The sequence below is a fragment of the Lepisosteus platostomus genome, chromosome 3, assembly GCF_059453375.1.
Source record: "Lepisosteus platostomus isolate fLepPlt1 chromosome 3, fLepPlt1.hap1, whole genome shotgun sequence".
In the NCBI taxonomy this organism is placed as follows: Eukaryota; Metazoa; Chordata; class Actinopteri; order Semionotiformes; family Lepisosteidae; genus Lepisosteus; species Lepisosteus platostomus.
The window spans coordinates 42,655,757-42,667,342 of record NC_142613.1 but is presented as its reverse complement, the minus strand read 5'-3'; the positions used below and the strand labels follow the sequence as shown (position 1 = coordinate 42,667,342).

General features: G+C 36.2%; 1 protein-coding gene across 1 annotated transcript; it reads left to right on the top strand.

Moving 5' to 3' along the window:
- Positions 1–4,179: 4,179 nt before the first annotated feature.
- Positions 4,180–9,581, top strand: sf3b6 (splicing factor 3b, subunit 6). The gene is made up of 4 exons (XM_088625638.1): positions 4,180–4,339; positions 4,797–4,915; positions 6,871–7,009; positions 8,905–9,581. The coding sequence occupies exons 1-4, from the start codon at positions 4,310–4,312 to the stop codon at positions 8,992–8,994; spliced, it is 378 nt and encodes a 125-aa protein (XP_088481764.1). The 5' UTR covers positions 4,180–4,309; the 3' UTR covers positions 8,995–9,581.
- Positions 9,582–11,586: the final 2,005 nt, after the last annotated feature.

Below are 11,586 nucleotides of genomic sequence, written 5' to 3'. Positions count from 1 at the left end.
CATCTTAAACTTACAACATTATTGCTGAAGCTCAGTTACCCATGATCAAGTTTTGTATCTTTTGCCATTATTAGAAATACACGATTTGTGGGAAACATGTAAATTAAATAACATTTAATCAAAACTACAACGTTTTTGTAATTCTGAATACATGAAGCATTGAGAATTAAAACGTTGTCCAATTTATTGTACTTTTTTACATTCTTGGACTAATCTCTAGATTACTTTGATACTGTTTTGGCACCAAAAGAATATTATCATTTATCCATCAATCTATTTTCTAACTACTTTTTCCAATTCAGGGTCAAGTGGAAGCAGGAGTGTGTACCTACAGGCAAAAGCACAAGGCCAGGGTACACACTGGAGGGAACACCAGTCCATCACAAGGCACATACAGACACAAACAGAGACACACACACTCACACCAGGGCCAGTTTTCCCAGAAGCCAAATAACCGACCAGTATGTCCTTCGACTATGTGATGAAACTGGAGAACCCAGAGGAAAAACACATGAACATGGGGAGAACATACAAACTCTATGCCAATGGCACCCTAGGTCTGGAATTAAACCAAGGATTTCAGTGTTATAAGGCAGCAATGCTAGCCACTGTGACACCCTTGAACAGACATGATGTAAGTAAATAAATTATGCTGATGAACATTTTTTGTTAAAGGTTTATCAATAGATGGTCTACTCTACTATGAAAGACACAAGACAGTAATATGTAAGGCCACAGTTGGAATAAATACAGGTATAAGCTATACTGTACATCTACAAGGCAAGGTTTGCTCCAGGTTGCAGATACTGTCTTTTCTGATTCTGTCCCATTCCTCTCCTGAAGCCTGGACAAGGATGTGCCTGTTAATTGGTCTTTGCCACATGGCGTCTGAAGTTCAACTTCAAGTTTTTTGTCATATGTACCTAAGTAGAGTGAAATACTTAATTCCATGCTTTCCTTACATGCCAAATGACATAACATTGACATACAAAATGACAGAACAAATTACATCACTGAGGTAACATAGTTCATCCTCCAATGAACATTTGGCATAAAAGGCATTGATTTCTTTAAAAACGGGATATATTGCTTCTTTTCTGTGTTTGCTCCCTGATTTGCACTAGGCTTAACACTCAATGGAATAAATCATCTTTCCAACCAGTCCATCATTCCATGTTGACCTTCCTTCTCCCACTAACCAATGAAGGGACAGTGCCTTCTCCTAAGCAAAGTAAGCAGGCTCCCAGAACTCATGGTTTTTAAGAGGCCAACATTCAAACTTACACTTTCAGCTGACCCTGGCACATTATGCTTTTGCTGCAACACTCGGTATTGTGTCCTTAGTGCTGTGAGCAGGTGTCAATAGAGGAAATGACCAGTGTCAATGAGAACCCACAGTTCCTCAATGACTTATGGGATACAAAGATTGTTCCCACTGCTGATCAGGGCCCTGTTTTATGGTCTCCACTGTGATAGAGTCAACAGTCTAAAATATGTTTTCATTATTATAATTTCTCTGATTCTCTGAGGCTTTTTTTTCTGGTGCTTGTACTGTTGCTGCAGGTGTCCTTTATTGCCACAACCCCAGAAAAATGGTCATGTAACTTCTGTTATTTAGGTTTATGGTTTGTGCACAGTCAAAAGAGTCTTCATTCTCTGCTGTCCTCCTTGGTGACAGCCATACAGGATCCTCCAAGGATATCCAGGGCCAGGCTGAAAAGCTCACTGGGGATGACTGAGTGACATAGGTTCTTTAGACATAGATCTCTGGTTCTGTCCAGTCAGATAGCATCTGCAACAAATGATCCAAGACACATTTAAGTTGCTTTGTTTCTGCTGGCAGTGCTTTTGCTGTTCGTTGATACGTAAGCTGTATGTAACGAATATACCCCTGCGTATAACAGGGATCTCAGCCGCCCTGGCTGGGGGAGTTCTCCTTTAGCTCAGCTGGCAAGTTCCCTGTTGCGTGACACTGGAGACCCGGATTCATGCCCACTGAGGGACGAACTGGCAGGGCAGGAGCGGCAAGGAAGGAAACCCCAAGAACTGTTACATGTACAATAAAGTATTGATGTTGTCTGTTGTAAGCAGAAATTGGTTTTAATTTTTCTTGCTGAATTGGTAGCTTTCTCCCTCACCAACTCTCAGAGTCTCCCCAGTTGCCAAAGTTCCTTTTGGAGTCACATATAGCTCACAATGCCATCAAAAGCTTAGCACTGCTCTAGTGAACATTTTGGAAAGCTGCTGTCCTTTCCTTTTGTCCTCCTCCATAGAGGTATGAGCTTTTTTTATCTTAAAACTAATAGTTCACCCTCTTGTGTCCCTTTGTCAGAACTTAGAAAATGGTTTTATCCTATCTTCCTTCTGTCTGATACAGGCTACTGTAACGGTTCTTTGGGTTTCCTCCTTTGCCGCTCCTGCCCTGTCAGTTCGTCAATGCCTGGGCAGGAACCCGAGACTCCGGCGTCACTCCAACACTCCAACTTGCCGACCGAGCTCAGGGGCATATTCGTTACACTAGCGATTAATGTGGAATTGTGAACGTTGTGACTTTTAAAACAATAGCTACAACCAGAATTGCAATACTGATTCCTTATTGAAAAAGAAAATGAAGAAATACTGCAGCTCAGATAAAACTGCAGATAGATCAACAAAGTTTTCCCGAGACATTTAAAGCACAAACTTCCCAAGTCCGGGAACAGCTCCCCTATGCTGGAGAGTATACCTCCTAGGGCTGCAATGTAAAAATGGACTGGAGGAATTTACACAATCATGAACCTACAAAGCAGGATATAATAGAATATATTTTCATAGATTACCTATCTACATTAATACACGTACGTACAATTATAATAACACCGGTGATTATGTCTCTGTAAATAACATTATCTACTACTTTAATACATGGAAATTATTTTTGCAATTTCAAGGAATTCACACACGAGCAACTCAACTCACAGACGTTCCACACCTCCTGGCTAGATGGCGCTAGAAGATGCAAGGAGGATTAAAACAGTTTACAAACTTCAAAATACAAATTTCTTTGTCATGACGCTCTATGGTTGTTTTGGCTGCTCTAATGCTTATCGACTTGTGGAGCTGTGTGGATGTAAAGACTTTTCAGCTTGGGCGAGATGTTTCGTTTGAGTGAGACTTTGAATTCTCAATCGACTCTGCTTTTCATCTACAGGTTTTTTTAATTGGCAATTTTTATACAAGCAAAACTTATATAATTGTAAGCACTGTATATATGTCGTATATACAGTATATTGCTTTAAAATAATAGTTTATGAAGAGGCTAATGCTGAACTGAAGTATCATGTTATCATGATCCTTTCCTAAAAAAGAGGACATTGGCTGAGAGTATCTCCCCGTTTACCAGGAGAAAAGTACATTTTGATTATGGATAACGAGAATCGTGTTAGAGCAAGAACTGAATACATAATTCTTCCCACCCCTTTAAAAACTAAACACATTTATGTTAAAGTTATTAACAAAAGATATAATTCTAAGGAATTTCCAAGAAGGTTTAACTTGGACTGTAACATCTGTATTTTTCTGAGTCTGGTATTAAAGCTATTGAACTTATTTTTTTCAAGTCATTATACAACAGGCTTTTGGTATTGTTATGTTTTTTCTTGATTAAAAAGCAGAACTATCCTTATAAATTTAACTTATAAGGGCATTGTTCCTGCTCTTATGAGTAAATACAGTATAATGTTAATACATCTACTGTTAATACAGTATAATGTTAAATGTTATATTAATAGTAGCACAATTTACACAGAGTACTTAAAACTTCTGTGTGCTTCAAATAGTTTATAAATGCCATTAGTATGCAATTTTTGGATAGTGTAAAATATAAAAATATGAAAACTGTTTTTCGCAATTCCTTCATATACAGTATGCTTATTTTATGTGGCATACAATGTAATGTTGAAATTTCCAATCTGATTTCTTGTTCTATTGATTCATTCGATTTTTAAAATTGTTATAGTGTTGTAAATAATAATAATAATAATAATAATAATAATAATAATAATACGTTTATTTGTTTGTTTGTTTGTTTTTCCGGTGGAGTTCACGCAGACCGGATTTTATTGAACGTCGAAGAATACACCAAAGGGAGAAGACGACAAGAGTCTGCCTAGTGAACATTACCCTTTAGATTTACGATAGGAGAGACGTCATCACTATGCGTCCATTTTCTTGATCACTCTTCCTGTGAGGCAACGAGGAATCAGGATTGTAACCACTGTTCGTGGCGTCTTTATTTTTGTTAGTAGGATTGTGGAAATAAATCGCAATCATGGCTATGCAGGCAGCTAAAAGAGCTAATGTAAGTTGTTTTAATTATTTTTTAAATCTTTTTCAATCGTGTATTTGAGTTATAGTTATTTGTGTTACTGAGCTAACTGGGCCCGTTTTGCTAAAATCTTGGTTGTTTCAGTAACTTATTTGTTCGGTAAATGTTTATTTAAATAAGAGCACAATCACATAATTTATAAAGAATGGGGTTTGTACTTCGATGGAAGTACAAAAAGACTATTTTTTCCAAACATGCATTCAACTTGTATCAAACTTGTAATACAAATGTTTGATTTCCCTCTTTCTCTAATATACAACAATAATGTACTAATTAGCAAAAGGTGCTTTTGATAAAATGGTATTTTGACGCTCTTTAGTCAATTTATAAATGGATATCTTCTTTAGGATTTCTTAACTAGTTTAAAGTGATTATATGAAGTGTCAAGTTTGAATTATTTAAAAATTATTTTGATGTTTCCTTTTGTCAGATTCGATTGCCGCCAGAAGTAAACAGAATCCTCTATATTCGTAATCTTCCTTACAAAATCACAGCGGAAGAAATGTATGATATATTTGGAAAGTATGGACCAATACGGCAAATCCGAGTGTAAGTGTTATAAGGTGCTTTTTTTAATAGGCCTTTAACTTAAGAGGGCGTAAATGGATACATTTTAAAAACTACCACAATTCATGTAACTGCCATTCTTAATGCACATTATAATTATGGCTTTGGACAAAATAAAATATTCAAAAAAAGTTTAATGGATATTTTATTTGTATAACGTAGAGGTAGTGCAGAGTGATATGTCAACAAGAATCACACTTTAGCATCTGGGTTTGGGAGCAGAGGCTAAAAACAAGACCACCTATTACTCTTTTCGCACTTTTACAAGTGATCTAGACAATGGGTTTCCACTCCTGGTCCTGGAGGGCTATACTGCTTTATCAGTCGTTTTTTGCTCAAGCCAAGCACAGGTTACACATTTGAACCCTTGATTGACTTAATAATAGTATGAGTTTGAGCTGTTTGATTGTTTACTCTCTTAATCATATCGGAGATCACCTCTTTGCTCTTTGAGTTTTAAAAGTAATATAAAATCCCAAATGTCTTAAGTACAAAATAAAAAGTTTGCACACGTTACAATCAAGCAACATGCTAGTTCAATTAAAGCTTCCATTTTCAATTTGAGGTTATTACCCTTGGCTGGAATGAAAACCAGCAGGACCTCCAGGACCAGGATTGGGAACCCTCCTCTAGACTACTACCTGTATTTTCTTCATGTTAGGAAGATGGATGGAGTGCCATATGAGCATTGATGTCAGGGTTTCTAGCTTTGCAGCAGATTTGGTTGCCCCTATTTTATTATTGTTTTACTTAATCACTACCTAAAGTTCTGTTATATTGCCTAGTAATGTGTGGAGCTGCAGCTACTAATGTATATTGCTTGAAAACTCAATTTATTACAAATGATTTTTGGGAATGAAAAGATTGGACAAGAGTAAAGACTGGGGACTCCAAAAGAGCAAAACGTGTTACAGCTTGTGTTTACCAGTCATATCACTTCCTACCTCAATTACAATTATTCCCATTAATTTATTATTTTTTCTTGGGTGTGATTTTTCCCAAATTCTGTAGAACTTCCGTTCATGTTCAATGGCAGAATTGGGCTAATGCTGCTATAGATCACTTTCTCCAACACAATTTACATTTGCTGTGGATGAACTTAGTTTCAGTCTAGCATTGTTTCCTTTGTTACAAACAAAATCATTGTTATAAATGGCTTTTGCTTGGTGTGTTTTGCAACACTCCCACTGTTAACACACACCATCAAGTTAAGGTCTAATGTTACTTTTGTATAGAGTCTCTTTTACTGCATATTTCTTTCATTTCCAATTGTAGTGAAATTTGGATCTTGGGGTTATCTGACCCTTAGATTTACTATGCATACATAGATTACTTCCCTCATGAGAAAGCTCAATGTTTGTAGCATGTTAGATTTCAGATATAAGCATACAAATTGAAAACCTATAAGAATGTAGAGAGTTTAAAATGTATAAATATGTATTTTTATTTTTTGATTAAATTTATAATACAATAAATTGAATAGCTGAAGAAACCTACACGCCTGTATGTATTCTCACAATTGCAAAAATAGAATATTCACAGAGATTGCAACCTACCAGAAGAATCAAGGTGAAGGTCATGCACAAGATTATTGAAAATGGCTGAAATTGTGATTTGTCAAATTCTTAAAAATATAGCAGTATGCAAAATATAGCAGTGACAATAGTCTATTTTGTGATTGTTTTTTCTGTTAAACTTTTTTTTACATTTGTCCTGTTTAATTCTAAGTGCCAAATAGAATTGTTGTGATATTGTCATTCTTGTGCTGGTGCTAGAGACTTCAAAATGATAATAATAACAAATACAAACTTAACCTTTCAATTTCTTCAAGGGCTTTTATAGTTTTAAGTCAGGTGCTTTTATATTTTGTATGTTTTCATATTATTTTTGCATTAACTTTATTTACATTTCATTAACCGGACATATTTTTTTCCTAGTGGGAACACACCAGAGACAAGAGGAACAGCATATGTTGTCTATGAAGACATCTTTGATGCCAAGAATGCCTGTGATCACTTATCTGGATTTAATGTCTGCAACAGATATCTTGTTGTCTTGTACTACAATGCTAACAGGGTATGCATATTAAAACATTGCTTTTCAATTATTGTTTTTAGTATAAAAGCAAATAAGTCCATTTTATTTGAAGATTTAGATCTTCAGATGGAAGAGATATAGTTCACAAAAAATGATATACAGTGCCTTGCGAAAGTATTCGGCCCCCTTGAACTTTTCAACCTTTTGCCACATTTCAGGCTTCAAACATAAAGATATAAATTTTTTATTTTATGTGAAGAATCACCAACAAGTGGGACAGAATTGTGAAGTGGAACGAAATCTATTGGATTTTTGAAACTTTTTTAACTAATAAAAAAATGAAAAGTGGGGCGTGCAAAATTATTCGGCCCCCTTGCGTTAATACTTTGTAGAGCCACCTTTTGCTGCGATTACAGCTGCAAGTCGCTTGGGGTATGTCTCTATCAGTTTTGCACATCGAGAGACTGAAATTCTTGCCCATTCTTCCTTGCAAAACAGCTCGAGCTCAGTGAGGTTGGATGGAGAGCGTTTGTGAACAGCAGTTTTCAGCTCTTTCCACAGATTCTCGATTGGATTCAGGTCTGGACTTTGACTTGGCCATTCAAACACCTGGATACGTTTATTTGTGAACCATTCCTTTGTAGATTTTGCTGTATGTTTGGGATCATTGTCTTGTTGGAAGATAAATCTCCGTCCCAGTTTCAGGTCTTTTGCAGACTCCAACAGGTTTTCATCCAGAATGGTCCTGTATTTGGCTGCATCCATCTTCCCCTCAATTTTAACCATCTTCCCTGTCCCTGCTGAAGAAAAGCAGGCCCAAACCATGATGCTGCCACCACCATGTTTGACAGTGGGGATGGTGTGTTGAGGGTGATGAGCTGTGTTGCTTTTACGCCAAACATATCGTTTTGCATTGTGGCCAAAAAGTTCGATTTTGGTTTCATCTGACCAGAGCACCTTCTTCCACATGTTTGGGGTGTCTCCCAGGTGGCTTGTGGCAAACTTTAGACGAGACTTTTTATGGATATCTTTGAGAAATGGCTTTCTTCTTGCCACTCTTCCATAAAGGCCAGATTTGTGCAGTGTAAGACTGATTGTTGTCCTATGGACAGACTCTCCCACCTCAGCTGTAGTTCTCTGCAGTTCATCCAGAGTGATCATGGGCCTCTTGGCTGCATCTCTGATCAGTCTTCTCCTTGTCTGAGCTGAAAGTTTAGAGGGACGGCCAGGTCTTGGTAGATTTGCAGTGGTCTGATACTCCTTCCATTTCAAGATGATCGCTTGCACAGTGCTCCTTGGGATGTTTGAAGCTTGGGAAATCTTTTTGTATCCAAATCCGGCTTTAAACTTCTCCACAACAGTATTACGGACCTGCCTGGTGTGTTCCTTGGTCTTCATGATGCTCTCTGCGCTTTCAACAGAACCTTGAGACTATCACAGAGCAGGTGCATTTATACAGAGGCTTGATTACACACAGGTGGATTCTATTTATCACCATCAGTCATTTAGGACAACATTGGATCATTCAGAGATCCTCGCTGAACTTCTGGAGTGAGTTTGCTGCACTGAAAGTAAAGGGGCCGAATAATTTTGCACGCCCCACTTTTCATTTTTTTATTAGTTAAAAAAGTTTCAAAAATCCAATAGATTTCGTTCCACTTCACAATTGTGTCCCACTTGTTGGTGATTCTTCACATAAAATAAAAAATTTATATCTTTATGTTTGAAGCCTGAAATGTGGCAAAAGGTTGAAAAGTTCAAGGGGGCCGAATACTTTCGCAAGGCACTGTATGTATATGAAAAATTATTGAGTGTTGCAGTATTTCCGGATGTTTTTTAGGTTATCTATGTTTAGTTTCATATACAAATTTGCATAAATGGGCAATTTGTACATATTGGCTGTTTTTATGATCTGTCAAACTTTTTTTTTTCAGGCTTTCCAGAAAATGGATACAAAGAAAAAAGAGGAACAACTAAAACTTCTCAAGGAAAAATACGGCATCAACACAGATCCACCAAAATAATTTGACATAATTGGACTTTTGCTTGCTTTGAAGTGCTGTTTTCTCAATTCAGTTTAGTTGTTGTATTATATTTGAAGGTCTTTTATTCATGATTATTAGGACGTTTAGAAATATTTTTTCTGTCTTGCATATTTTTGGTTTGTAAACATTGATGGGGGAAAATGGGAACACATTTTTAATATCTTCTGTTAAGCAGTTATAGATATACCACCTCCTTATTCAATTGGTAATTATCTTACTTTTTGACTGTAAATGTATTTTATATGCCCAAATCTCATCCTTGTTTAATGATAGCAGTGTTGTAGAAATTTAGCAGTACCTTTTTGTTAACATTTTGAAAGTTTTATGAATGAAACTTTTCACTTTTTAAAGAATATATGATTGCCACATTTACATAACCATTTGAGGTAAAAAAATCTCCTTTTTTTTAAAAATGTTTTCTGTCAGTAGTCTTCTGTTGTAGGGACGGCCTGAATATTTCCTAGCAATCCACCTCACGGAACCAGAAATTAAAGGGTCAACAATTGTCTCTGTCCTCATTTGTATCCCCACTTTGCCCACCATTTTTTTGATAAAATGTTCTGTCCTTCTAGTGGTATTTTCAAAAGCTTCTTGCAAGATAACCAGTAGTGGGGAGTGGCTGTGGGCATTTGTAATCTATGACCTGTTACAAGACTGATGGCTTAAAGGTGGGCAACTCAAAGGAGTCTGTATACGCTTCTTTGTTCTTGGCATGTGTGATTGTGGATTTCATATCTGTGACATGTAAGATGACATGTAATAAAATGTACAAATTGGGTAGATAAACAATCGGCAATTCTTGTTTTTCACCAGTCTTGAGTTTCAGCAAGTTGCCTTATTACCTGTGCCCAGTAAAATGTTGCATGTAGCAGTTAAAATCTTTGGAGTCCTACAATCATGATCGGCTAAATTTTTGCCAAAAACACATTTAATCAGTATTAAAAACATGTAAACTTGTTTAAAAAAACATGCATCGGTAAGTTTTTATTTTGATAGTGTGTTGACATATAAGTGGTCATTTGCATTATAGATAATAATCCTTATGCTTTTATAGTTGACCAATCAAAGTATTTTACAGGGAATGGGGACTTCCCTTTTCCACTAACACTGTGCAGCACCCACCTGGATGATGTGACGCCAGCCAAAGTGTGCCAGTACGCTCACCATACATCAGTTTTCAGTGGAGAATGATGCACTGACTATAGTAAAGACCATATTTTGAATATTACTCCCTTAAAGACATAAAAATGTATCCTGAAGATGAAATGCCTGTATTCTGTAATTCCCATTAGCATGTTTAATGAAATACTAGATGCAAGCAATGAGAAATTAACGTGAAAATGTACTTTTGAATGGACTAATTTAAGTATGTTTTCAAACTTTTTGCCTCCATTTCCCCTATTTATTCTATATAGAATATACAAATATTTACAGGGAGAATAAGGAGTGGGGAAGCAGGCATTGTAACCTTGCAATAAAGATGATTTTTGAATGTAGTTCACAGTATAGAATGTTAGTACTTCCATTTGAAATGGTACTGTTAATGAGCCAGATACTGATCCAGATGAATGTAAATTAAAATACTTCAGGACTAGTAATTATTGTTTTGGATCACGCTATGATAAACGAAGTAAAAAAATGCAGGTTGATAGGGTGGCAGGTCTAAATTTAAAATGCTAAGAGGGTATCCCAAAGGGTCTGGAATTGTAGGGTAAAACAGGTTAGTGTAGTGTGTAGGGGTGAAGTTAAATAAAAAGGGATTGACAGGTAAAAGGAGATCAGTGCTGCCGAGTAGTACATAAAGCTGAAAATATCCAAACTGCAGGTTGCATCAAATGTGAAGTTAATTAAAGTGCAAATTTGCTATGCAAGCAAATTGTAAAAAAATAACATTTTCACCTCCAGAAATCAAGGGTTTCATTTTCCAGCACAGTTTGAGAGTAGAGTAATAATCAAGCCAAAACTTAGACAATTAACTATTTATGGTAAATTACACAACTATACAACACATAGCATTACACAATGTACACTATGCAGAGGTACTTGCAATTTAGTGAGTTTCAGAACCCTATCTTTAATGGACAAAACAGGCCATATAGTGAGAACCTGCATTCTAAAAAATAAATGGTAAAATCCTACCCAGGAATAAATCTCTTGTTAATTTAACATGCTCATACATTTATGGGAACTGATTTCACTATTTTTCACTATTTTAAAGGCTTCAACAGAATTGGAGAGGCCTGCTGATTCCACTGTGTGCCACAATATTTACTCACTGTTCTTCCCTCCTTTAAGATGTCCTCAACCCTACATCAGATGTAGATGAAACACATTACATAACTTTGTTTTAATATAGCTAAATGTACAGTTTGCACAAAAATATGAAGAAATTAAAAGCAAACTACCTTTACTTTTGCCTCATATTAATCCTCGGACATGAAATACCAATTCCATTAGTACACAGTTTTAATGTTTCTGTTCATTATAAATTGTTCATCTATTAACAGTTGTTTAGACAGCAATATGGAAACAAATTCTAAATTCACAAGTTAAGAGATCTCCTAACAAAAG